Here is a 26,790-nt window from a genome sequence, read left to right on the forward strand (position 1 = left end):
ATTTGATTGAACAAATATTTTGTGCCTAAACAAACTAAATCATCTTTCCAACAGCAGGTTGCTCAAGAGATAAGATCAAAAGCAAAATTTCAAAAGGACTTTTTAGATCAACTGGTATTTATTACTGCTAAATGCATCCTTGCTTCACATATCTTCTCTCTATGGTTCTTGCATGCTATCAATCATTACTATGACTTTTTTTTTTTTGGCTTCAATACAAAAATAACCTTCTTGTACACATTTTGAGGTTTTACCATAAAATTGCAACACAATTTTTTATAATGAAGTGAAATGCACGAGGGAGGGTAGGAAAAACAGAATTATGAACTATTTGAACTAGAGAAATGTTGGAAAAAAACTTGAAAAAAAAGTGAGAAATGATAGTTCCTGCTATGTGTGTTTAAAAACGTATTTATCATGCAATCTCTTTGTTATGTAAAAGATAATGATGAGAATTTCCTCAATTAGTTAATTACTTTTCGTTGATATTTGTCAAAAAAAAATTAAATCATCTTTTTTATGATTTAAACCCAAAACTTACTAAATCATGATGTTTATGTGTTATGCCTTTGACTTCCGTAGGCAATGATGCTTAGCTTTATCTCATCCTACAAGTATCCCTGCTAGATATCATGTAAAAACTGAATTTCAGGAGTGGCATCTCTTGTTCTATGTTACTTCCATGTTTTCGTATTCTTATATATTCTGAGCTTCATCGGTTCCGTTATTTCAATGGTTTTGCTACTGTCGGTGGTAACCGGGTAAGTCTTGGAGTTCTTTTTTTTTTGCTACCCTTTGTTCCGGGGATTGATGGGTTTCTTCCAGTTTCAATTTGCTAAACAAAAGGCACATTCTTTCCCCAGTTTTAGAAAGCTTTGGTTAGCCAATTAATGACTTCAATCTTCTCTGGAACTTAAAAGTAGCTAATTGCACTTTTTTCTTAGTAAAAGCTGAAACCATTTTTTGACTAATTTTTATCAATACAAATGCTTGAAAATTCAAGACCCTTCTAATCTTTACAATGATTTAATCAGTTTTGGATTTAAACCCTAAATCAAACACATGATTTAATCAATTTTGAGTTTAAACCCTAAATCAAACGATTTAATTTGTTTAGACACAAAACTATTTGTTTCATCAAATTAGGAAGACAGTAATTAAATTTTTTATTTTTATTTTTTAAATCGTTAAACCAATTATTTTTGAATATGTGAATACGTAAACAGATAAACACATAATTCTTAATCAACAAAATACTACGTCAACTCAACTGCTATGACATCATCAAAATGACCATGCAGGAGATAATAAGGTAGTGTCAACTGTATTAATTGAATGCAATAAAAAGATAAAAATTTAATTAACTTTTTTAGCATAGTTCAAAGACTTATTTAGGTATTTAGTCTTGCTTAATTGATTATTCAATTTCAATTCTAAAAAGTAAAAACCCATATTAATTTTTAAAAAAAAAAAAAAGAGAACAAAATATATAGATCCATTAAAAATTTGAAAAATAAAAAATATTTATATTTAATAATAATATTAAGTAAATTTCACATATATCCCTTAGAGGTATTCGTTCAATCCTTTCAATTAAAACTAAAACCGAATTATCTGAATTAATATCTTTCTTAATCGAATATCAAATTGAAATCTTATACAATTGAATCATATTCGATCGAGATATTTTGAATAATTGTACAATAATTTCAAAATAAAAACTATAAATATTCATGACTTTAGTTAAGAAAAAATATTAGCTGTTCATAAACATCAAAATATAAATCTAGCAATCAAAAATTCTAATCACATTTAATCACTTTCATCAAAAGAAGGTTCACCGACTAGAATGCCAAGAACCCAAAAGTTTACAGTTCCTAAGAAGGTGCACTGACTAGAATGCAGGTGCTCTCCTAACAGGGTTTACAGTTCCCTGCAATCCCCTTATGAATGGAGGAGTGAAGACAGAATAAATGGTCAATGTAAAACAGAAAAAGAAAAGGAAAAAAGAGAAGGGAGGGGTGGCCATGTTATAGGTTTGTGATTTTAAAATCACACTTGGAAAGAAATGATCCACAAATAAGATAGCTTTCCTGAAATTCATGTCTGAATCTCATAAGTCAAAAGACAAAGCTCTCAGGTACTGACTTTTTTATGCTTTATCAAGTATTCTATGTAGTTGGAATGCATATAAATCTTTACAGCAAGTGAATCAGCTAATTTCCTCCAAAAATTGACAAGATAAATGAGTAGAAAAAGGAGGGGAAAACGCAACAACTAGCCATTATCATTAAAGTTTCTTCAAGAAGTAATTCACAATTAAATATTTTATCCCAAATGCCGTGGAGAAATTATAGAGGGAATTATCATGAACTGTATGGACAGATACAAAGAAGTCTCAAATTCATTTTCATTCATGATAAATATGGGAAAAGAAGAATTGAGTGAAGCAAACAATAGAAAAAGATAAAGTGAGAGTCCAGTAATCTATATATTTTAACGCTCCACGAGGGGTTGAGATTTTAAAATACAAAATAACTTTACCACAGTTTTGAATTGGATTCACAACTTCAATCTTCTCGAGACTGGACTAATGCATCATCTATTATGATATTTGGAATATGGGAAATCTTGGACCACTCATGTCTGCTATCCTCAGCACATCTTTCCTTCAACTTGGGACAATCATAAAGCCTCAGTGTCTGTAATTTGGTCAGGTGCTGCATGGTTTCTAGAGGAGGAACATGCATCAGATTCTTGCATCTCCGGAATTCAAGTTCTCGAAGAGATGAGAGGTTTCCCAGCCACATTGGCATAGCTTCCACTTCATTGAAGTCCCTTATGTCCAAAGATGTAAGGGAAGTGAGGTATTGAAGTTGATACGGTAGAGCCTTTAGTTTTTCCCACCCATATAACCGCAAATCTTCAAGGGACAAATTGAGGCTCTGGATGGAACCAAAACCAGGGAATTCCTCCAGTTTTTCCAAAAAACCACCAATCCTCAACACCTTCAACTGTGTGAGGTGGCATAGACTAGCTGGAATGGATGTCAATTTTCCACAAAATGTGATTCCTAAAGAGCGGAGAGAATGCAATTTACCTAGATCTTCTGGAAGAGAGATCAACTTGGGGCAGTTGCTTATCCTCAAAACTTCAAGACAAGTGCATGAGCACAGCCCACTTGGCAGGCATGTTAACCCTCCACATCCAGAAATTTCTAGTTTTGTAAGAGAGCAGAGCATATTCATGCCGGGAATGGACATCAGACTAGAGCATTCCCATATAGATAATTCTTTGAGACATGTGGACGCAGATAGACCATCTCCTATAAAACTCAATTGCTCACACCATCTAATATCAAGCTTCTGAAGACATGAATATCCACTCATTATTGGAACACTTTTCAACTTTGGACACCTCCAAATAATCAACTCCTCAAGGCAAGGAAACACCAACACCTGTGCTCTTCCAATCATTGCTGCCTCCACCTCTTCCACCCATTCCTCTAGGTTGCTCATCTCCTTCAAAGTGAATTTTCTCAATGCTGGGAACAGTGACAAAGCCTCCTGCCCACCACACATACTGTCATTAAGATAAAATTCAATACCAATGTACTTCACGTTCTCCAATCCATCGATTGTAAGAACTTTAAGATTGCGCAGTTGCCCAATGGTTGGAATGTTTTGGCATTTCCTGCAATTGATTAAGTTTAAATTCACCAAATTGTTGAGCAAAAGTGAATCACCAACAATCTGTGCCTTTGTCGATATCCATGATGGAAAGTTGTCTCCTGCATAACCCGTAATAGTTAAACTTTTCAAATTCAAGTGAGGCTGAAGACCTTCCAACACATCTTCATCATTATTCAGCCCTTCTCTATGAGACTGCCAGACAAATTCCAACTTGTATATTTTTGTCTTTTCTTGGAGTTTAGCTCCTCTGGCTTCGTCTTTGTCTCTAACATACTCAAGATTAGATATCTTTAACTCTCCTCTCAGTTGGCTTAAGCATCCCAATTCTTCAATTTGATTTCCCATTTCTCTACCCACAGAAAATAATGGCAACGTCTGAAGACAGGTTAACTGCCCAATCTCCACAGGCATAAGCATTGGATCATTGAAAAAAATGTGCCTCAAGCTAACTAAATCTCTCATTTCTTTAGGGAGATTTTGAAGGCAAAAGCAGCACATGAATCTTAATGTCTGCAGATTATAAAGCTTAGTGATGGATTCGGGTATTGCTCTGATGTTGGTCCAGGAGATGTCAAAGTACCTCAAGTGCCTTAAACTTCCAAGTGAAGCAGGCAACTCTTCAATATAAGCACCCTCAAAATTCAGAACTCGTAAACTTTTAAAGTCACCTGAAAGGTTATGGAAGATATCAAACTTTGAAAACAAAGAGTGCAATTTCTGCTTAGTAGCTCTGGAAACTTCTGGCACCATTTCTCCCTCACTAATGACGTTCAGATGATGAACACGAGAAAAATCACCTACACAATCAGTCTTCAAGGTCACTGTTTCAGATTTTGAAACATACAGTGCAAGGTCATGAACTAAATCATGCATTTTGCAAGTTGTAATATTGCCGTACATATCCCTTTCTGCATCTTGAAATAAAGAGTTCGACAATAAGTCATTGAAGTACTTGTTTCCAATATCCTCCATCAGCGCAAGACTTCTGTCACAGGGACTACTTTCTTCAGATGGCTGAAGAAACCCTTGAGCCATCCAAAGCTGAATCAGTTGATCCCTTTCAATCTCATGATCTTTTGGGAAAATTGAACAATATGCAAAACATTGTTTCAAACTATAAGGCAAATTATCAAAACTCAACTTCAAAGTAGGTAAAACTTCATTGTTGTTTTTTAACTTCCAAGCATCACTATTTTTAATCGACAACCATGCATCTTTTTCCAATTTAAAGCCCATAGTTCCTCCTAAAATGCTTGCAACAAGGGGCACACCACCACATCTTTTTGCAATTGCCCTCCCAATGTCCTCCAATTCTGAACTCACCAACTCTCCTGTTTTACCAAATGCTCTTTCCTTGATAATTGACCAACAATCATCATCTGATAACTTTTCTAGGTGATGCGTATGCCATGCAAATGTCTCCATTATGGATGCCACATTTTGACTACGTGTTGTGACAACAATACTGTTTGCATTATTATTAATCTTTGATAAACGACTCCTCAATCTAACCCATTTCTCACGATCCTCATTCCATACATCATCAAGAACTAAAAGGAATCTTTGCCCTTCCAGCTCTTTTCTAAGGTTTTGAATTATTGCATTAATATTACTCAATCCTCCTGCACCTCTATCAAGGGATTCCAACATTCCCCCTAAAATCTTTTGGTCACTAAAATTATCAGATAAACATACCCACATTACCGCATCAAATATATTTTTCTCTTCTACTACTTTGCACACTGATTTTGCCAAAGTTGTCTTTCCAATGCCTGCCATACCCACTATAGAAATGACAGAAATAGCTTGTTGGCCACTTAAGCTAATCAACATGTCCACAATCTTGGAGACATCATCTTTCCTTCCTACAACTTCTGAATCAAGGATGGAATCAGTCTCATAGTCTCGGCTAATTTGGGGAACCCCGTCTACAGTTCCAACTCTAAGTCCAAAACCAGCCGCATCAGATTTTATTTGAATTAGAGATTCATTTATCTTCTTAATTTTATTAGCAATTTTGAAAGAAAATGTCACAGGCTTGTAGAAATGAAAGTAGCAGACCTTTGTCCCCAGCTGGTTCTGATATTTTACCTTCCTTCTGAGAATTTCATAAGCAAACTCGTCGAGCACATCATCAGCCTCATAAGCAATATCTCTGAGCCTCTCCAGCCAAAGTCGCACAGCCTTGTCCCTCACTTGCCTTCCATCCGCATCCTGCAGCACAGCCTGGATCATAGTAAGTGAGTCAAGAAGCCTTGCCAGCCCTTTCTTGAAACCCCAGGCGAGATTGATCTGTTCACCGGCAATAGAGATCACCTTGGATAATGTTGCCCTTATAGCAAAACTGAGCAAAGCTTCAGCCATCTTTATGCTTTGATGCTCCTAAGTTGATTCTGAAATTCTTAAAATCACTAAAAAAGAATAATAGAGGAAAGAATGATGCAATTGTAGTTCTAGAGCTTAAAGAGAATTGGCTTTATACCAGGGAAAGTGGTTAGATGTGGGAAAGGAGGGAGGGTCAAAGAAAGCGTCAGTCAATAAGATAAAGACTTGAATTTTGGGTGAAAGAATGACGGGAAAGCGTCTTTAGATAAGTGACAGCCACAATTGCTACACCCTGTTTTATAAGTATAGAAATGCAATCATCTTTGTTATGTTCTTCATGGATTCGAGAAGAGTTTGAAATCAATATGTTAAAGATTATATAAGTTATAGCAAAGCCACAAAGCATGGAGCATGGCTGTTCCATGGAGGATCATGCCTCAATCAATAAAAAGAATATGACCCGTACTGGTTGAACCCGTAATCATCGAGGAAAATGGAGTAATGATTGAAGACAAACGTGCAGGAAAGCTTACTAGCATTTATAAATTTTAGCTATTCTTTCAATCAAGCACCTAATCGACTTCTATAATCAATCAAGCATTAGACGGGTTCAACTTCGTTGCTTATAAACACAATGAGACCGAAGATCGGGCAGCTTTAGTGCTTTACTACATCCCTCATCCCTTGTGCTGTTGTGCCGAGTTTATATAATGTTAGTTTTATTCCCATCGTATAGCCTTCACTGCTAAGGTATGTTAATCAATTTAAAGTCGTTACTGGAATATTTAGACTAATTTCATTGTGAAAAACTATTAAAAAAATAAAAGTTGGTGCAATTTATAGTCAAGAAACAACAATTTAGAACAGGGAAAGTGGGCACAGCTCGTAGGATGAAAGCATCTGCCAATTACTTCCGCGGGGTTGAACAAATATTAAAGCTTCAATGTTCCACTCAAGTAAGATGACATAGTACGGTCTCAGTTATCAGTTTTAAAATCCTCATCATCCTACAAACAAATTCATACGAAAAGCGACGACTTGTAGATGGCATTAATTCTTCAATGCAGTTGCAACACTAAGCCCCATCTGCTAATGTCCTCTTTGATGTACTGATATAAAGAACTGCACAAGTGTAATGAAATTCACCATCATTGCCATCACAAATGTATAAATTATTAAAAAAAAAAAAAAGAAAGTGAAATAAAAAATTAAGTCTAAATTGTAGTTACCATTATTTCCACGAATAAATGCGTCACCATATTTATTTTTTAACTGTCCATTGACATATTCTTCTGTTTGCTCCATGGCTATATTCATATATCCATCTAGGCATGCTAGAATACCTGCAAAGGAGGAGGAGGGGGGGGTGGGGAATTTAAGGACATTAAACTCCAGGAAAGCCAAAAGTACTGTATTGCAATAAATAGACCGAGAATTAAAACTCGAATGGCAGTTCTCCTGGCTTTCTAAAACACTTATAGAGAAAAGGGAGGGACGCAAAGCTTTCACGTTAACTATCACCCTTTTATATATTCTGGAAAGAAAATTTCATAATATACATGTTGTTCACTATCTCCGGTATGGGTGCACAGGTGTCTCAAATATCTTTGGAGAAAATTTGCTAAATCATTGAACAACATACAATAGGCGAGTGGTAATTTCCACACAAGATGTTTAAACTAACAACCCTCAACCATTATATAAACTATAAGACACTTGAGAAACTAACCAATACTCATTTCCCTTTCCTGAGAGTTTGACCTAAACTTTAGACATACATGAAAGAGAAAGAGAGACTTCATAGAATAAACCAGAGAAAAACCACTCAAACAAGCTGTCAATGCATATCATTTCATATCTCCAAGAACAGACGATATGAAGATGTTCTATTTTTAATTCAATTCACCACGTTAACAACAACAATCACACCTCAAAATCCAGGAAAAATCATCAATAAATCTAAAAGCAAAATGGAGCAGAAGCATACATAGATGAACAATAATAAAAAGAGAGTGCAGATACAGAGAAGACCAACCTCTATAATCAACACCAGAATTCAGTTTCACGACAACTGGTCGCCCACGAATTGATTTGAGGAAATCTGCCGGTGTTTTTGTAGTTGTTGACCCTTTCTCTCCTGCTCCACTCATCTTTCTTACAGTAATTCCACAACACACCCCTGCAAACTATAGGAGAGTTTAGACTTCTACAATTATTAATTCGCCTAAATATATTCAAGGGAACAATCCTGTAGAGGTAAATATAGGAACTTGGAGTAGACAACAAGGAAGCCAGGCCTTCTAGACTAGCACCTATCAATATTGTGTGTTTGTGTATCTGTGTGCTCGTGCATGTATACATGCACGCTTGTGTGTGTGTACAAATCCAGAAGTCTGAATTAATATATATATTAGCACCAACATCCAGAAGTATGAATAATAAATGAAAGCAAGAACCTGGTTTTTGCAATTCTTTTTCGTAAGAAACTACTAAGAAATGAGGTACGAAAATAGATGAAGAGAAACCAATAATAAAAACAACTAAAAAAGGAACTAAGAGAAGATTGCTCTCCTTCATTCTTTAAATTAAGTAAACAACTACTAAGAGAAACATTGTAGAAGAGCTAACATAAAATTAACACACCTTAATACAATAAAGATCCAGCCTTTACCCTACAAATTATAATAGTCACGTTTATACTCCAAATCAAAGAAAAAGAAGAAAAATCTTACATTCACGCCCTCAGCAATGACAACAAAAATTTTCAAAAGCATTTTGCAGTATCAAAATTATGGCAGAAGACCATAACAGTCACCAATAACAGAACTAACCCAACTCTTTATAATGATCTCAAACCTGACTTGTTTGAACCTTACATTTCAATCTTGGCTGATACTAGATTAAGCAAAAGTGTAAAGGGTCCACGCTCTTATCAAAGGGAATTGTAAGGAATACTTTTCCACACACTTAAGCAACTACTTAAAAGGGGGAACAAAATTTTCTCTTAAAAGGGAAACGTAGGGGGGAGCAGGCTACATATAACCCATGCCAATCCTCATTTCCTGGCTAATCTGTATGGAATTCACTGAAGAAAAAGGCCATTCCTATGACACCATAAACCATAGAACCATCACAAAAAGGAAAATAGCCAGAAAATCATGGCTCAAACTTACAGTAAGTTAGAATCAGAGAACCCATTGATGAAATAGAAAATAGAGAGAAAGGGAAAAGAGAACTATCTATACTATAGCTCAAATTCTAAAGGCTCCAAGCCTCCAACCAAAGCTCAACCTAAGTAGAAATCAAGTACATATATCCAAATCTCAAGCTGCTCCATGGTTTAAATCACAACTGAATATGTCCATGGTTTAACAGTCTCTCTCTTTTGTAATGAGACAGTAATACAAAAGCAGTAAAAACAACTTCAACCTAATAGTTCCTTTAGAAAACACCTATTTCCACCCCCACTAGAATTTGCAGTTTTTGAGTATGATAAAGAAGTGAAAATAAAATTTACACTGTACCCAACAAATAAAAAGGAAGTAATGAAAAAACATTTTAAATCAACAAAAGTTTCATATGTATAATAACTAATTACCCATTTGTTGCGAAATATAAACAAACAGTAAAAGCTTTTGTACTTTAGCAACTGGATTGGCAAACAAAAAAAAAAAAAGACCCTTCATGCTCTGTATTCTCCCAATTTAAAAATTACCGACAAATTGCAAACATAGCATGTGACCTAAAAAATTCCCCGCCCTCTTTCGTGAATAATAATGTATCAGTAAACCCTATACAGAAACAAAAGCTAATACTTTTCCACCTAAAACTTTAACGGGTAAATACTTTTCTAAACCAAAAAAAATCCCATAAATAATGAAAATAATGGCTACTCTAAAGCAAGCTTCAGTTAACTAGGAAATTGCGAACACCTGCAACCTTTGAACTGAAAAGAACATAATACATTCAAAAGGATACCCAAAAAAATAAAACGAATGCAATAGAAATATAATTGGGCAAATACATAGGTTATGCCCAATGGGTTTTCAAGCTAATTCACGATCCGCAAATGTTACAAGTCGAAAAGCCAAAAGCTTACTGAACAGATAGCCAAACAAGATACAATCAAGCTGAGCCAATTATCCCAATGAAATTAAAAGAAAAAGAAAACACCCATAAAAATAAAGGGTAAAATAAAGTTTTAATCTGAATCCGAAATACGAGAACAGTTTACAGCAAACTAGAGCTTACCTCCCGAGTGACTTGATCAGTTCGATGACAATTCACGAGGAAAATGGCCGACTCTATTTGCTTTTATATTTTGGGGAATTATTAGTTAAACGCGTCGTTTAACGATCTTCCTCCACCTTCACCCTTTTTTTCTCAATAAATTACAATTTACCCCACTGAAGTCCCAAAACTACAAATTTGCCCCGTAAAACCATTTTTCAGTTTTTTTCCTCTTGTCCGTTTGGCTCAATTTTTGGCATTGCTACAGCATTAAATTAGACAGAAAATTTTGATTAAAATCTTTTTATTTTAATGAATTTATTCTCAATCATAAACATAAATAAAAATTGCTTTCCATCGTAATTTTTAATTGCTAAATTCGCTTAGCCAAACCTTAATAGATTAGTTGGAATTTAGATTGTATTATTATTACGATTAAGACTAGATGTAATGATTTATTACATTTCTTTAATTGATTAAATCCAAAATTCAGATTTCCTCTCTTTTTTTCAACATTTTTATAAATACGAAAAATATGGGATATTACCACGTCTATAGTAATACATAAATAATGGAAACAGTTACATTGGATGTTACAAAAAAATAAAAAAAATACCAAGTCAATTGATAAAATTATTTAAAAATAAAATTTTATAGTAAAAACATGTATTCAGTAAAAAATATATTAGTGTTTTATTTTTTTCTTAAACTTAGAATTTATGTTGAAACTCACATTTATGTCTATTTTTTCTCTCTTTCTAAAAATTTATTATATTAAGTGTCAAAAAATTTAAATTTCAAGAAGACAAATTTATTTTGTCTCAAATCACATGTTAATTTTTTATTATTTAACTTAATTTTTTATGTCCATGAAGGTTTTTATTTTTTCATAAAATCTTAATATTGGCTACAGTGCAGGGTTTAGTTGGATGTCTTGTAGTAATAAACTTTTACAAAATGACTAATTATCTCTTCAATGAAACAATGATTAACAATCATATCTTTTTCATTTTTTTCCTTTTATAAAATTATTTTTTGTCATACGAATTTTCACTATGGAGTAAATTAAAAGCGAACTATAATTGATTAGAGTTTAATATTCAACTTGAAAGTTGCAGGTTCAAATCTTGGAAAAAAGAAATTAAGTTTATATAGTTCGTATTATATAATTCAAATCCTATGAATTTTTATATAAGCTAGTAATTAATTAAAAATAAACAAATAACTAAAATGTAACATTAAATTGATTATAACATGACTACGTAAAAAAAATCTAGCTTGAGGATATTTTATATAAAAGCAACATCATGCAATTTAAAAAAAAAAAGAATTAGTATATTTATTAAAAAGAATTCATATATTTATTAAATTTTTTATTATTTTTAATGTTTTTTGTATAAAAAGAATTAGTATATTTATTATATTTATCAAATTTTATACCCAATTATAATTTCACAAAAATATATTCACTTTTCCCCTTTTGACATCTTTGATGAATTTTGTTTTCGTACTACTTTGATAAAAAAAAAAAAAAACCCTCTTGAATAGGAAACAAAACTTCAAAATAAATACTTTAAGATGGGGTTCGATATAAGAGAAGTAAGAGTATATTCTCTGCAATGTGTCTAATTAAAGTATATTACAATATTTATTTTGTAACAAATCACTGTAAGATTACAATAATCACATTACAACCAATAGATGTAATATAATTGCAGTACAAAACTAATACGATCAAATTGTATTATATTTTGCAATATTATTAAAAATATTTTTACCTTTTAACATTGTTACTTTATTAAAGATATTGTGCAATGTTATAATTTATTTTTATATATATATAGATTTCGATGATGTCTCTTTACTACTATCAATAATCATTTTCTGTTAAATGGTAAGTGGTAGTTGTTAATAAATTTTATATTATCTTTTAAAAGAAAAAAATTACAATAAAATGTAAAATATCCTCATACTTCTTAAGTTTTAATCGAAATTCTAAACGAATCCATTAGTTTTCGAAATTGACACTTCATCCTAATATACAAACACCGTTAATAGAGATGATAAAAAGACTAAATTGTTATTTTTGAGGTATTTTTAAAAATAACCCTTAAAGATAAGATGTTTTTAAAAATAACATTCTTTATAATTTTAACTATTTTTAACCAAGTTGGATAAAATTACTCTTAATGAAATCACACGCTATGATGTTACACGTCATGTATAAAAATATGTTACACGTCATGATTAGGTTGTTATACGTCATGTGCAAAAATATGTTACACGTTATGATTAGGTTGTTATACGTCATGTGCAAAAATATGTGACACATCATGATTAAGTTGTTACACACCATGTACAGAAACATGTGACACGTCATGTACAAAAACATATAACACGTCATGGTTAGGTTGTTACACGCCATGATTAGATTGTTACACGTCATGTGCAAAAATATGTGACACGTCATGGTTAACTTATTACACATCATGTACAGAAACATGTGACATGTCATATACAAAAACATGTAACACGTAATGGTTAGATTATTACACGTCATGTTAAAAAAAATATTGTTGTTACACATCATGTACAAAAACATGTTACACGTCATAGTTAAAAAAGGTGGTTACACGCCATGTTGAAAAAAAAATATTGTTGTTACACGTCATGTTGAAAAAATATTATTGTTATACGTCATATTCAAAAACATTTTGTTACACTTTAATGTATAAAATATTATTATTACTTACGAACTACAACTTCAAATCCTCTAAACTCTCCTCATTTCTTTTTGTTTTTTTGATAATTTGACACCGATTAAAGTGTTTCTAACATATTTTCATAAATCAAAACATAAATTTTCTTATCTAAAACACCTATTTCAACTAAAATTTTTTTTTTTGAAAACCTAGGTTTATAAATTTCAATTTTTTGAGTTTATTAGTATCTAAGTCCTAAATTAATTCAATTAAAAGTTATTTCAAACATCTGTGATCATTTCTACCATTTTAGTTTTACCCAAAATAGCCAAAAATCAAATTTTCTAAATAATAACCCACCCAAGCACATCAAAACCATTGCTTGGTGTCTTGAAAGTGTAAGAAAGAGAAATCTAAAAATGCGGGAGAAAGAAATTAGAAACATAACAAACGAATGCCAAAGAGAGAAATCGATAAAATTTGAGAGACCGGGATGGTGAGAGAGAGAAATCAGAAACATAAATGGGAAAAAATTGTGATGAATGGTTTAATTTATTTGAAATAGTTTCAAGGGTATTTTTGTCAAGTTATGGCTAAATATGGTTAAAAATAGTTAAATTTATTTTGATGATTATTTTTACAATGTCCTTATCAAGAAAGACTATTCCTCATAATTTTCTCTTATTTATTTTTTTCTTTATTAATTTAAAAATTATTATTATATTTTTTAAAAAAATAAAAAAGGTGCTCTCTAGCTCCCCAAGAAAAAGGAGCATCAGTCGGTGTTTCTCTTTTTAAAAATTAATAAAAATTATATAATAGTAATTTCTAAAATTACTAAAAAGTAAAATTATCATTTCAATATTGTTACGTTATCAAACTAACAAAAACACTAACAGTTGACTAACGGCTAAACCTATGTGTCCAACAAAAAATATTTTTTTGGAACGGAGTGTCCATTGCGAAAACTAATGGACTCATTTAGGATTTCGATTGAAACTTAAAAGACTTGAAGTATTTTACCTTAAAATAAAATATATAAAAGTAAAAAGGGTAAAATACTCTCACTCTTAACTTTTAATCATAATTCTACACGAATCAATTAGTTTTTGAATGAACAATCTATTTTAAAAAAAATCTTTTATTAAACACATAAGTCCAGCTGTTAATTAACTGTTAATGTTTTTGTTAATTTTATAACGTGTTATTAAAAAGATAAATTTACCTTTCATTAATTTTAAAAATTATCTCTATATAAATTATAATTTTTTATTTTTTTAAATTTTTTTGTTGTAAAAGAAAATTCTCTCCTCAGGATAAGGGAGCACCAATCTGATGCTCCCAAAGGTGCTCCCCTCCCTTGGGGAGCACCTATCATGGGGTGGTAGGTCGTTGAATGGGAATGGTGTCGGTCGATCACATTGTTTGAGAAAAAAAATGAGAGAAAGAAGAAAATGAATTTTAGTCTTTTCATATTTTTGTTGTTAATGGTGTTTACATTTTTGAATTCATTATTTATTTCGAAAACTAATGAACTCATATAGATTCATGATTAAAAATTATGAATGAGAGTATTTTACCTTTAAAAAATTATGTTAAAAAATTATAATAAAATATTAAAATAAATATATAACGTTAAAATATATTTAAAAATAATATTATATAAAATTAATAACAAAAATAAAAATATATTAAATTTATATTTTAATAAATAAAAATAATTGTAAACTAAACACAACGATATTATCTTGCTCGCATTGATTGCATACCTGTCATCATGTCACCTTGTAAGGGAGCCGATGCCATCTAAAAACTGGTCAACGACCAACGTGAGACCATCTGCAGTCCCACAGCTTCCGCATTCTGATGGACTTAACAGCTCTGATTTCTCTCCGATTCCGAAACCATGTACACATTGAAGAGACCACTTTTTCACTCCTTCAGATTTAACAACTCCAATTTCACATCTCTCCGATCCTCAACAAAAACATATCAAGCCAATGAAACAATCAGGTCCCAGAATCCCATTTTCAGTGCCAAGTTTCCTGATCCAACCAGGCCATTTTTCATTGCAAATTCACCTTCGGTGTCAAGGATAAATACCCACTTCCCAAATTCATTGATACAACCAAGACTGACTTCCACGACTCAAACTTTTCCACAAATCAGGAACTTTTGTAATAAACAATCAAACCCGAATGCCGAACTTTCTGCTTCAAACGATATATCCGCTGTCATTCCACCAATTCGGAGCTCTCAGCCTATTGATGCAGGGTCTTCAATGAGAAAACCAATCAGTTTATGGCCTGGAATGTACCATTCTCCTGTAACAAATGCTTTATGGGAAGCAAGATCAAGCATGTTTGAGAAAAGTGCTGATGACAAGCAATATTCACAAAGTGAATTAGTTGCAAAAACCCCTTCAAGGAGCAGGACTTGTATTGATTATAAGTTTTCTTCTGATTATATACTTAAGGAGCAGTATAGGAATCCTTGGGATGAGATTAGGATGGGGAAATTGCTTGAGGATCTGGATGCCCTCGCTGGAACCATCTCATACAAGGTACTACTAAGAAATTTAAAATCTTTTGGGAAATTTAAATTTAAAGTCTTCTGATGGCATATATATTTTAGTATGTTCGTACTAAAGCTTGTTTGAGTTAAGACTGGTGATTAAGTGCTTGAAATTTGCTGAAATATATGCAAGCTCTGGCAGGTTATCTATTTTGATATAACTGATAATAAAATTTCCAACTTTATGTAATTATTTTCTTTGCTTTGGACCAGCACTGTCGGAATGATGATGGTGCAACAAGGCCTATATTATTGGTTACTGCTTCTGTTGACAGGATGGTTTTGAAGAAACCAATCCATGTTGACTTTGATTTGAAAATATCCGGTGCTGTTACATGGGTTGGGAGGTCATCTATGGAGATTCAGCTGGAAGTAACTCAATCCACACAAGGTAGAGCAGAATAAATGCTAGTTCTTTTGTTTTCAATTTTTATATGGTCTGTGGTTGGCTGCAGATAATTTTCACATGTCTGGCTGTCTATTTGTTCCTTCCGGTTCCGAATGTCCATCATCCTATAGTGGCTTTGTTAGACAGCAAACTGTGAACATAGCTTGATTATACTTTTGAGTTCTGCTGAACGCAATAAAGGGCAGTGGAGAAGCAATGTTTGTGAATAGCTTCTTTTTATTTTTAGTTGAGTTTGCAGCTAGCTTTAGTTGATCATTATTCCGGTACACCGATAATCTAAAAAGTGTTAGAGAAGAAAAGTTGCCTTTCACATTGTTATTTTTACCCTTTATCAATTTTTTTTGCTGCTTATGTACTTCACACTTGATGTGATGATAAAGGTCTTTCTTCCTGTTTGTAGATGCATGATGTTGGTTTATTTTAATCATCCATGTACATATCATACAGTTTTTACATGAAGATACTGTGATATTAACCCAAAAGATTAATAGCAGGAACCTTGGGTTAATCTCAGGTATTAGGATGTCATAGAGAGCTTTGGCTTGTTGGGATTGAATATGGGGCTAGGAGAGGGGCTCTTTCCCTTAACTTTTATTTGGAATGCTTGAATTCCTCCATGGGTCATTTTTGAGAAAATGGTGTCATCTCTCAACAATGAGAATACCAAATATTGTCACATATCTTAAGCCTCTTTATTATAAGATGAGTTCTCATCACTTCGTTAGCAACATTGCTCCTTCCAGCCTCCTAATAGATGCTTCCTAGCCTAATTAAGAGGGGACTGCTCTAGACAATTCTTAACTCTTGTCACTACTTTCTCTTTGTAAACCATGTTAATACTGCTTGTGGATACTAGCTTTCCCTTTTATTACTCCATCTGTTAGGTGCTCACCAGTTTCCTTAGGGGCATGATGTTTACCCTGCATGCTTTCCACCATCACCCAAATTTTTTCTCAATTTTCATGGTACTCAAGCACACTAAAGGCTGCCTAATCCTCCTTTTTGACCTCTCTATGTCTTCCTGCTAACTCAGTTGCAATACTATCTCATCTCTCTATGGAAAAAATGGAAAAACCCTCCAGAATGGTAAAATGTTGTAGCAAATTGTCTTAACATGCTGAGAATAAATCCTGTTCCAAGTAAGGAATAAGCTGGACTGATGTGCTCAAGGGCTTATAGGGGAATAGGCAGATCAATAGTTTTGCATGAATTTTAGCCACTGCTGCTTATGGCATTCAAATCCACTCAGTATATCAGTATATCATCTTGCAAATGGCAATTAGCAGCTCAGTCATATTACATACTCTTTAAATGTTATTTGTTCTTTCAAAGTTGTCTCCAAACATCTTAGTTCTTATATCAATGTTCTTTGTATACGTTGCTGCCGCCTGAAGTATTTTTTTGTTGACAAGTTGTTTCTGCTTTCTTGTTCAACTTTTTCTGGCTTCTTTGTGGCCCATTATTCTCTGTAGGATGCTTGTAGGATCTGTTTCAACTATCAAAAAGACCCACATTCAGGCCTGTGATCCCAGGATTTAGAGAAGTGTATATATACTAAATTAATTGCTATCCGACAGAAATAACATTCATAGACGCTGCTGAGCAAACTATTTTTAACGTTTTTGACTTTCTGAGAGTTCATAAAAAGCCCTCTGATTTTGGTGATACTGTGCTCGCATAGATTGATTTTCTGTGATTTTTAAATTTTGTGTGTGTGTGTGAAATAAAAATGAAAAAAAATTAAGATGTAAAACCTCCTAAAAATTGCTGGTTCTATATAATCCCTTGTTATGATTTATTTTGGGACTCAATAATATATTTAATTCTATATTTCAAGTTTCTTTGGAATTTTGAAGTTACATCTGTTGTGCTTAGTTACATTTTAATGTAAAAATTTTTTTGTAGATTCTCCAAATCCATCTGATTCAATTGCTTTTGTGGCAAACTTCACATTCGTGGCCCGTGACTCCCAAACAGGAAAATCAGCTCCAGTTAACCAGATCTTGCCTGAAACTGAACGTGAAAAATTGCTATGGAAAGAAGCAGAAGAAAGGAACAAAATGAGAAAGCAGAAGAGAGCAGAACGAAAGAAGGATGCAAATAACAGTGATGAAGACAGACTTTACTCATTGTTGGCTGAAGGGCGGGTTTTCTGCGACATGCCAGCATTGGCAGACAGGGATAGCATTCTTATTAGAGATACTTGTCATGAGAATTCTTTGATATGCCAACCACAGCAAAGGAATATTCATGGTCGGATATTTGGAGGATTTTTGATGCGGAAAGCATTTGAACTGGCCTTCTCAAATGCTTATGCCTTTGCTGGTGCAGCACCTTGTTTTTTGGAAGTTGATCATATTGACTTCTTTAAACCTGTAAGTAGCTATTACTATTAAGTAAGGTCTAAATAAAATTTGCAGTAACTGATCTTGACAGCACATACAGTGGACCTTTTGTTCCCTGGATCTTGATAGCTTTTGATTTATAGAGAGGGGACCTCGCGTTGTGCACATTGATAATTAATGTTGTAAATAGTGGTTATGTTGGTGAAGTTTGAGGTTGGAGTCTCCTGTTTCCTTTTTTAAGTTGAAACGGTTGAAGGAATAATTGTAACTTTCACAAGAAACTCATACGTGCAGTTTCCTAAGCATGCAATGAGCAACATGAGAGATAGAGAGAGTGCTTGAGACCTTGTTAATCCATTATGTAGAAAGCTGTGCTGAAATTTACTTTGAACATTTTCACTTTGTTTTATTTATATATTTGAAATGATAAGGAAACAAACAACACAGTTCTCATGAATATTTTTTGCCGATGCAGGTGGATGTTGGAAATTTCCTTCGTCTCAAATCTAGTGTTTTGTACACAGAAGTCGAGAATCCTGCTAAACCTCTGATAAATGTGGAAGTGGTAGCTCATGTCACAAGGCCTGAGCTAAGGTCCAGCGAAGTAAGTTTCTGAATCAAACTGTATAAGAATGAAAGGACTTATGGAATAATTTGTTAGCTAGGTTGCGCACTGTCATCGTTCGTGCTTTAAAGATGTTTCACTTTCTAGCTTTTCTAGCAGGTTAGATATCAAATTGGCATTCAACCCTAAGGGTAACTGTCTAGAACCTCCACCCCTAAATGAAAAATTCAACAAAATTGAATGTGTGTGTGTATTTATTTGTGTTGTGTGTGGTCATATGTATGCATGCACATAGATCATCTTAAATGCTCTGAAGGGCCATAGTGTACGTCGAAAACTAGTGGCAGTTGCAATATAATACCTAGATGTTTAATTATCTCCTTTCAAGTTATGCTTTCTCTTACGCCAGTTCTTGAATTTAGTGATTGGAATGCAGTATTTATCTTTGGTCAATATTATGCAATTTGAATAGGTATCCAACAAATTCTACTTCACATTTACCGTCCGACCTGAGGCCATGAAAGAGGGATTAAGGATTCGTAACGTGGTTCCAGCAACTGAAGAGGAAGCACGACGGGTGCTTGAACATATGGATGCTGAGAGCTCCCAATAGGCACAATTATGAAGACTGTGTGTCAAGAGGAAGGAATGACATGAACCTCTTGTTTTACAACTCTAGGATGTTATTAATAAGCATCCTTGGAATAGCAAAATACATATTGATGTTTTGCTCATTCATTTGAATTTATATCTGTATCTAAAATCCAAGGTCGACAGGTATTATATCCATTTGAAGCTTGGAATACAGCACTCTAAAGGTCCCTTCACATTGTCTAGGATTCAATGATGGAAATATTTCCATCTTAATCTCACAAAAGCAGATAGAATTAGCGAGCCTGGAAATGGACGTCACTCTGCTCTTTTGGACAACGGGCCATGTCTTTTGACCAGGGCCAATCTCCTCTCTCTCTCTCTCTCCTTAATAAATGAATGCCAGATCAAACCACAGTGCACAGGCTACAAGTGGAAACTGGCATCACTCTTTTTGATTTGACTGGACAGAAGCCTTCAGTTGGCTGTCCCCAGTAGTCACCATGACTTATTTCTCATTCCAGTACAAAAAAATATTCGGCAGGCACGCCTGTTAAACACTACAGATCCATCAGTGTACTTCTCTCGTTGCACATAAACTTCAAATGAGTCTTAATTTATTTACAAGATAGATTTACCTTTTTTAGCTATATTACATTATTACCTCCTGATATAACTTCCTCCCGTATATTACATATAGCAAAACAGCTTCCAAAATCCTGTAAGTCAATATATTTAAGTACAAATTTAGCCAACAAAAAAGAGATTACATTATACATATGTTGAGATTTACGCACAAGCGCATTTGCACTGACTGCTGCATTCTGAAATTTAACCTGGTTAGATATGGCAGATGTGAGACACTGATCGGGAGCTAAGATGAGGATGAGGAGCTTTCATCGTCTGAGGAACCATAATGCTGCCTTACGTTGAGTCCAGGAAAAACTGGTAGATGGGTAGGATTTGGCAATGGACGCACCGAACTGTATATTGTTCTCTCATTGACCTTTGCAACTTCCTTACAGACTTGATCAAGAATAGAAAGGAAGTCCCTTACAACCATAAAAATCCTGAACGGATGAGCTTCTTCCTTAGCCGAGTTCCCATGAAAATACTCTGTTATCTCCTTCACCATAGAGAGAGCAACTCTCTCTTGGGCTTGGATCCTTACAATCTCTTCCTCCACCTTCTTCAGGAACTCATTCATTGACTCAGAGAATTTGCGCCTACTGTCTTTTAACGCAATCTCTTCATTTAATTTTATAACTTCTCTGATTTTAGAGATACCACTAGCAAGTTTTGCCACCTCAATACTGAGAACATCTGAATCCATAGCAGCAGCCTTCTTCACATTAGTGAGCTCCCCACTGAGCCCAGAAACAACTTGCAGTCCGAGCTTCCTAAATTCAACATCATCCTGAATATCTGATCGCTGAATTTTCTCAGCTTTCAGATTCTGATTGGCACCACAAAGGCGAGAACCTTCAGCTCTGATAATTTCCTGCACAACAAAATGCAAAAGTGTGGTTTTCCCATCAGTGCCCTTTACATCAACGAGCTTTAAGAGCGTGTCAAGCTTGAAGGCATGGGCATCGCCACGATTGGTGCCAACATTCATGCGGTTCCCAGTTTTGAGCACTGCCTCTAAAAGCTTCAGAAACATTCTGCTGTTTCGCAACTCACCACAAGCAGCCTGCAGAGGAGATATAAGTTTCAGTAATTAGAAAATTACCACACAACAATAAATTGAATTATCAAAATCCTTCATTTCAAATAGATACAAGCCCAAACGTCATGCTCGGCACACAGCTTTATCTGACGCAAATTGGTGAAATTGTGCATGGTTGCCCCACACGTTATTGACTAAACATAGTCTTCACCTCCATGGAGCTCAATTACCATAAGCATTTTCACTTGGATTGGGGCAGTAGTCATAAGCATTTCTACCAGAGAAAAACATCATAATGAAGTTTTTCTTCCTTCGCAGCAATAGAAATAGAAATGTTTCAACAACTCCCAATTTTCCCAATTCTTATGTGGAAATCCACCCAAAGATAACCAAAAGCTCATTTATTAATGAAATTATATCCAGGAACTTCATTAAGTATTACACACCAACTCTCATTGGATGCAGAGTTTACAACCATTGAATAAAAGCCAAGATTATGGTATCGAAGATTACTTAGCCGGAATATCCAAGCTTATGATTAGGGAGATTACTTGGCTAATGAGGAAAAAGTAAAATGTTATCGTCTTAGGCAGTAGGCAAGCTTCTTACCCAGGAAAATTGGGGATATAGGTGTAACTTAATGACTCTCAGTTGGATGTTTTTTATCTATGAGCCAGGTAAAGACACGGAAGATATGATAGATTAATGAGACACACTGAAGCCCCTCATAAGCATCTATCTACAGTAAATCTGATCCCTAAAGACAGAGAAAAAAGAAGTAAAAATGAAGAGAAACAATGAAGAGATTTTCCTATTTTAAACTTGTTAACTTTTAACTTGCAGCAAGCTACTGCAACTGAGTTTGCTAAAGTCCTATAGAATGTGTTTATCATGAATAATTTTTGATTATGGTCCCAGAGAAAAAAATATAAAGCTATCAATGATGAAGAACTATCCGTAGATACAAGATTCACAACAGACATCTTAGTGGTTTCCCAATAAACCAGAAGCACACAAATGCACACAGATTGGAGATTAAGATGTACCTCTAAAGTTTCAAAAGATCTCTTCAGATACTCAATTTCCGAGTCAAAATTAGCAATGTAAAGCATCGCATCAACCCTCTTGAAGGCAAAAGGTATATCAAGCACCGCTTTGAGGAATTTCTCAGCAGGACCTAGCTTAAAAGGTGATTCATCTTTGAAATCCTTCAGCTTATGCTCTTCTTCTTTGGTTGGAGCCATCTTTAACAAGCTTTCCAGGAGCTCTGTCCCAAGTGTGTCTGAATTGCCTGTTTGCACAGAAAGAAGCTAAAGCAGTTTAGAAGTAAAATAAATGGTGAGGATGGGAAGGGAAACAAGGAAAGATGGAAGGAGGGGATGATGAGATGCGATGCAGTGGGTTGTCCCATCAAGTAAAATTTTTGCAACTATAGTTTGAAAGGCAATTAAGTGTAATTTTGTTCAAGAAATAGCATTTGTAAACTGGAGATATATGCGCAACCATTTTCAGCAAAATCTTTAAAGCCATTATAAACAGCATGAAATACACTGTTATGTTCTCTAGGCATTGCCATCCTATATCATACATGTAGCCCTCATGAAAATGTATAGACAAATGGACAATAGACAGCCAAATAGGGACACCTCAGAATCCTGTCTCAACTTTCAACTGGACAGATTTTCTAGTAGTCTCAAGGACGGAGACTTATTGCTTTTATAACTATAAACGCTCCACATGGTATTTTTTTTTTAATTTTTGAATGAGAGATGAGATTTCCTTGGTTGGGAAAGGCTTTTAATTAACCACCATCAAGATCACGGCATATCTTCCATTCAGGCCCTTCAGAGAGTAAATATGAGTTATTGCAAACGTCCTGGTCTTTTTTATGACCGTTTGGTTTGAATATTGAACTCAATAGTTTATGGTTGCGGCACAGTGGCACAACCAAATCATTTCAAGCCTGGACCTCTGATGCATTGGAATGTGACTAGACTCTAGAGAGTATCTTTCCTAGTTTCCTTCTTTCCTTTTCTAGAAATCTATACCATTGTTTTTCTTAAGTATAATCCTCTAAAGTCCACTTCTACTATCCATGACCATTGGTTGTCAAAGAAAAATTTTGTTCCTCCTTTATTGCACTATCTTTTACTGATTCATTATATTTCCAATGCACATGAAATGATTACCTTCCATAAGTGCTTCACAGACTTCATCAATGGTCACATTCAGTGCCCTCAATAAAATTGCAATGTTCTGAGACTTCTTTGGATCAAGCACACGATTTTCCTGATTCACAGAGGGCAGAATCTGCCGGCGACCATGATCTTTTGTGGCCAAATTTGAATTATTCACCATAAACAGTGTCTCAATCATTTCTTCATTCAATCTGCAAGCACCATTATAACATTTTATTATTTACCAAATAAATGTAGACGCAAAGTTATTGGATACCAAAAGAAGAAAAAATTGCAGGCAAATTTGATATACTATTAAGACAACACTAAATGAGCAAGAGAGAGATGTGAATATCTCACTGAAAAGAGCTTGCTTTTATCTGATCCCACACCATGGCCCGATCCGAACTCGCTCTAACTTTATCCCAATGCAAAGGCTTCAATTTCGGTTTCGGGGTCTCCTCACTCCTCTCTATGCCCTCATTCTTCTTTAGGTGCTCATCCACAGCCAAATTTTGCAACACCAGTGGCCTGGAAGGCGCAACAAGAACCGGAGGTCCCCCTGGATTAGCCTCGGAAACAGCCTTCACTGCCACAGGAACCTCCCAAAAACGCGGTGGAGGAAGAGGAGGAGGTGGCGGTGGCAGCTTCTTAAGCACAATCCTTGATGGAGATTCCTTGTTCTGCCCCGAAAGACTTGAACCTCTATCCGGTGAATCCCTTTCTGAAGAAGACGAAGATAACCTTGTAGATGAAGCTGAAGTTGAAGAAGGGGTTTTGATTCTCACTGTATAGATGGGAACCACTGTATCGGGAGACTTGGATCTCTGACTCAATGGACTTGAGTTCAAGAATGAATTTGTAGGTGAACAAGAGTTGGAATAAGGGTAAGAAGCAGTTCTTGAGTTGAAGCTTCTACTCCCAAAGTTCTCACCTCGAAACTCCCTCCTTGAACTTGATCCTATTCTTGCTGGTGGACCTCGTGGTGGACTCTCTCTTCTGCCTGAAGACCCTCTTGGTGAAAAAAACTCCTCTTCTTCATCTTCAACATTGTTTTCAAAACTACCGGTTTGTTCATTTTGGAGAAACTGCTCTCCACTTTGAAAAGTTTGTACTTTTGGCAATGGTGGCAATGGATTTAGCTCTGGAGAGCCAAGTTTTTGATAAGGAGAAGATGTAACTCCCAGCCTGATACCTCCATTGCTAGAATGGGTTGTTTTTTCTGGGTCTACTCTAGAGTTTACAAGGGTGCCTAAGTAGAGAAACTCTGAGCTGCGGTTAGTTGAGACATAACGTGGCGGTTGGAGCGGTGGCTGTGGAGGTGGTGGCTTTTGGGAGGCATCTGAAGGGGAAATGTTGGGAGGGAATAAGCGGAGGGAGTCTGAACGGGAAGCTTTGTCGTCGGACGAGGTGTTTTGGTGGCTGCGATGGCGGAGGAAGAGAGTGAGGGCGGCGATAGAGAGAATGATGGCGGCCAAAAGGAGGGAGGAGGAGAGAGAGATAAGGAGGAGGTGGTGGCGGTGGGATGAGGGAGATGGAGAGCGGGGTATGAGCAGGGAGGAGATGTTGGCGGGAAAAGTTGGGAGAGTGGAAGGTGGAGGAGGGGGTGGAGGGGAAGGGAAGGAAGGAAAGAAAGGATTTTGAGGGGTGGAAGGGGGAGTTGTGGAGAAAGGATATTTGGGTTGTTGCTCTTGTTGTTGTTGGTTGTGATGAGGTTGGGGTTGTGGGGAGAGAAATGGGGAAGAGGAGGGGGGGTAGGTGGGTGGGAGGGAGGTTTGAGGAAAAAAAGGTTGGTGGAGGAGATGGCGGTGGTAGTGGAAGGAAGTGGTGGTCGGGATGGTGGAGAGAAGGAGGAGGAGAAGTAGACGAAGAAGATCAGTCACGGTGGTTGTTGGCATTTTTAATGTTTTTGATGTGAACCACACTCAACACCTTGAAACACAGTCTCTCTTTGACTGTTTTTGACTTAACAGGGTCAGGGGGAGAGATGGAGACAGACAGAGAGAGAAGATTGTTAATTTTCTTAGATCATTACTTTGAACAGAGACGATTAAAGAGGAGAACTTTGTTTGTTTGCTTGCTATAGTGGAGTTTCTCAGTTTTCTCTTGAAGAGATGATTCAAGAATGCAGATGGGGTACTTTGGAAAGAGAAAGCAAAAAAATACAGAGGACCAAAACCAGACAATGGGAATTGGGAGGTCGAAGAAGGGAATGTTCCAAGTTCCAACTCAAAGAGAGAGAAGGGCAGGAGGGACTACATGACTGAGTTGGAGAGGGCAGATAGAGAGAGAAGAACAAGAGAGTACTAAGAATGAGAGGGAACAGTAGGAGCAAAAGGAATGGTAGTTTAGACTTGATAACAGGCACAGCACCCACACACACTTTTTAAACACTTTGCCTTTCACCTCATTTCAGAGGTGAAAACTGAACTTTGAACTAAACACAATCTTTCAATGTAAAAACCTGATAGGAGTAACAGAAATGTTTGAATATGTCTAAAGCTTGAGATGGAAGAGGTGGGAGAATCCAGGTGCGAGCATGGAGAGTGAGGAGGAAGGTGAAGACTTAAAAGAGAAAGTCAAGAAAATTTTCTGAAGAAGATGGACAAGAGGTTAAAAATCTCTGACAGACAGACATTGTTCATTATTGGGATTTGCATGATGTTTTTCCCTGTGTTGGGATTCTTGCAATTATAGCACATACATACTTCTGGGAATGGTTAAAGATGAGCTGGTTACACTGTGAGCCTTGTGACTGTAACGAGGAGTTGAAAGGGAATCCACCCAACAAAGCATTTCACACTTGGATTACGTTTGAAAAGCAGTAGTCATTTTGGCTTTGTCCTCGCCACTGTTCACTGTACTGAAGCACTGATTCAGCATCTAAAAATCAGGCAAACTTGTTGGGGGAGGGAATTTGCATATGCTCACTCTCTCGTGGGTGCGCCTGGGTATTGCAATTTGACGGGTTGAAGACAGCAGGACGTCATAAATGGACATACGTCCATTTTTTGTCTCGACAAAATCTAAGAATACTCGAACTTAAAGGCTTTTCCTTTTTGGACACTTCAGTGCTCTTTTTTCCTAAGCAAGTGTTAAAGGTTTTTTCAAGAATTGAGAAATTTAAATTTAATTATTATTTATTTTAAGTCAAATAACAATATGCTTAAAATACATAAACTTTTATTTTAAAAATAGGGATGAAATTTACTTTTAAGATTTTTAGACTGAAAAGGAATTTCCAATTGCAGAGGCGTGAAGAGGAAAAAAGAAATATAGCAAGGTAAAAGTTTTTTTAAAACAAATTGTGAATACTTTCTAATTAAACTAGTAATAGATTAGTGCAACAAGAGAAAATTAGTTTTTGATGTGTAATTCAGTGAATAAATAGAAAAAAAAAAACTCAAAACATTTTATGTACTAACTCTTTTACTAATATCCACTTTGATTTGAATTTACTTTAATCTTAATATCTATCGTAAAAAGTTTTACATCATTTAAAAGTAAAATA

At 35.1% G+C, this 26,790-nt stretch overlaps 4 protein-coding genes across 6 annotated transcripts; 1 reads left to right on the plus strand and 3 right to left on the minus strand.

The window, feature by feature from the left end:
- Positions 2,393-6,287, minus strand: LOC18602317 (putative disease resistance protein RGA3). Its single transcript, XM_007033614.2, has one exon. The coding sequence runs from the start codon at positions 6,054-6,056 to the stop codon at positions 2,571-2,573; it is 3,486 nt and encodes a 1,161-aa protein (XP_007033676.2). The 5' UTR covers positions 6,057-6,287; the 3' UTR covers positions 2,393-2,570.
- On the minus strand, positions 6,830-10,335 carry LOC18602318 (sm-like protein LSM36B). Of its 3 annotated transcripts, none has more exons than XM_007033615.2 (4): positions 10,269-10,335; positions 8,053-8,203; positions 7,247-7,360; positions 6,830-7,139 (listed from the first exon to the last, which is right to left on the minus strand). In XM_007033615.2, the coding sequence occupies exons 2-4, from the start codon at positions 8,165-8,167 to the stop codon at positions 7,093-7,095; spliced, it is 276 nt and encodes a 91-aa protein (XP_007033677.1). In that variant the 5' UTR covers positions 8,168-8,203; positions 10,269-10,335; the 3' UTR covers positions 6,830-7,092. The 3 variants fall into 3 exon arrangements, with proteins under 3 accessions (XP_007033677.1, XP_007033678.1, XP_017974189.1); XM_007033616.2 differs by having other exon boundaries at positions 8,053-8,196; positions 10,269-10,320; XM_018118700.1 differs by lacking the exon at positions 10,269-10,335 and adding an exon at positions 10,117-10,137.
- On the plus strand, positions 14,735-19,772 carry LOC18602319 (acyl-coenzyme A thioesterase 9, mitochondrial). The gene is made up of 5 exons (XM_007033618.2): positions 14,735-15,512; positions 15,737-15,914; positions 17,838-18,307; positions 18,753-18,881; positions 19,315-19,772. The coding sequence occupies exons 1-5, from the start codon at positions 14,856-14,858 to the stop codon at positions 19,453-19,455; spliced, it is 1,575 nt and encodes a 524-aa protein (XP_007033680.2). The 5' UTR covers positions 14,735-14,855; the 3' UTR covers positions 19,456-19,772.
- Positions 20,022-26,226, minus strand: LOC18602320 (formin-like protein 2). Its single transcript, XM_007033622.2, has 4 exons — positions 23,640-26,226; positions 23,292-23,491; positions 22,149-22,393; positions 20,022-21,126 (listed from the first exon to the last, which is right to left on the minus strand). The coding sequence occupies exons 1-4, from the start codon at positions 25,175-25,177 to the stop codon at positions 20,308-20,310; spliced, it is 2,802 nt and encodes a 933-aa protein (XP_007033684.1). The 5' UTR covers positions 25,178-26,226; the 3' UTR covers positions 20,022-20,307.

This window comes from Theobroma cacao, chromosome 4, assembly GCF_000208745.1.
Source record: "Theobroma cacao cultivar B97-61/B2 chromosome 4, Criollo_cocoa_genome_V2, whole genome shotgun sequence".
Lineage (NCBI taxonomy): Eukaryota > Viridiplantae > Streptophyta > Magnoliopsida > Malvales > Malvaceae > Theobroma > Theobroma cacao.

What these genes read in the sequence shown, in the direction of transcription:
- LOC18602317 (XM_007033614.2), bottom strand. Translation starts at nt 6,056, where the DNA reads ATGGCTGAAGCTTTGCTCAGTTTTGCTATAAGGGCAACATTATCCAAG.
- LOC18602318 (XM_007033615.2), bottom strand. Translation starts at nt 8,167, where the DNA reads ATGAGTGGAGCAGGAGAGAAAGGGTCAACAACTACAAAAACACCGGCA. An exon ending in TTCTGGTGTTGATTATAGAG is followed by an intron (nt 7,361 to 8,052) that starts GTTGGTCTTCTC and finishes CCTCCTTTGCAG; the next exon opens with GTATTCTAGCATGCCTAGAT. An exon ending in ATTTATTCGTGGAAATAATG is followed by an intron (nt 7,140 to 7,246) that starts GTAACTACAATT and finishes ACACTTGTGCAG; the next exon opens with TTCTTTATATCAGTACATCA.
- LOC18602319 (XM_007033618.2), top strand. Translation starts at nt 14,856, where the DNA reads ATGTACACATTGAAGAGACCACTTTTTCACTCCTTCAGATTTAACAAC. An exon ending in AGTAACTCAATCCACACAAG is followed by an intron (nt 15,915 to 17,837) that starts GTAGAGCAGAAT and finishes ATTTTTTTGTAG; the next exon opens with ATTCTCCAAATCCATCTGAT. An exon ending in ATATTGACTTCTTTAAACCT is followed by an intron (nt 18,308 to 18,752) that starts GTAAGTAGCTAT and finishes TTGCCGATGCAG; the next exon opens with GTGGATGTTGGAAATTTCCT.
- LOC18602320 (XM_007033622.2), bottom strand. Translation starts at nt 25,177, where the DNA reads ATGCCAACAACCACCGTGACTGATCTTCTTCGTCTACTTCTCCTCCTC. An exon ending in ATAAAAGCAAGCTCTTTTCA is followed by an intron (nt 23,492 to 23,639) that starts GTGAGATATTCA and finishes TGGTGCTTGCAG; the next exon opens with ATTGAATGAAGAAATGATTG. An exon ending in GATCTTTTGAAACTTTAGAG is followed by an intron (nt 21,127 to 22,148) that starts GTACATCTTAAT and finishes TCTCCTCTGCAG; the next exon opens with GCTGCTTGTGGTGAGTTGCG.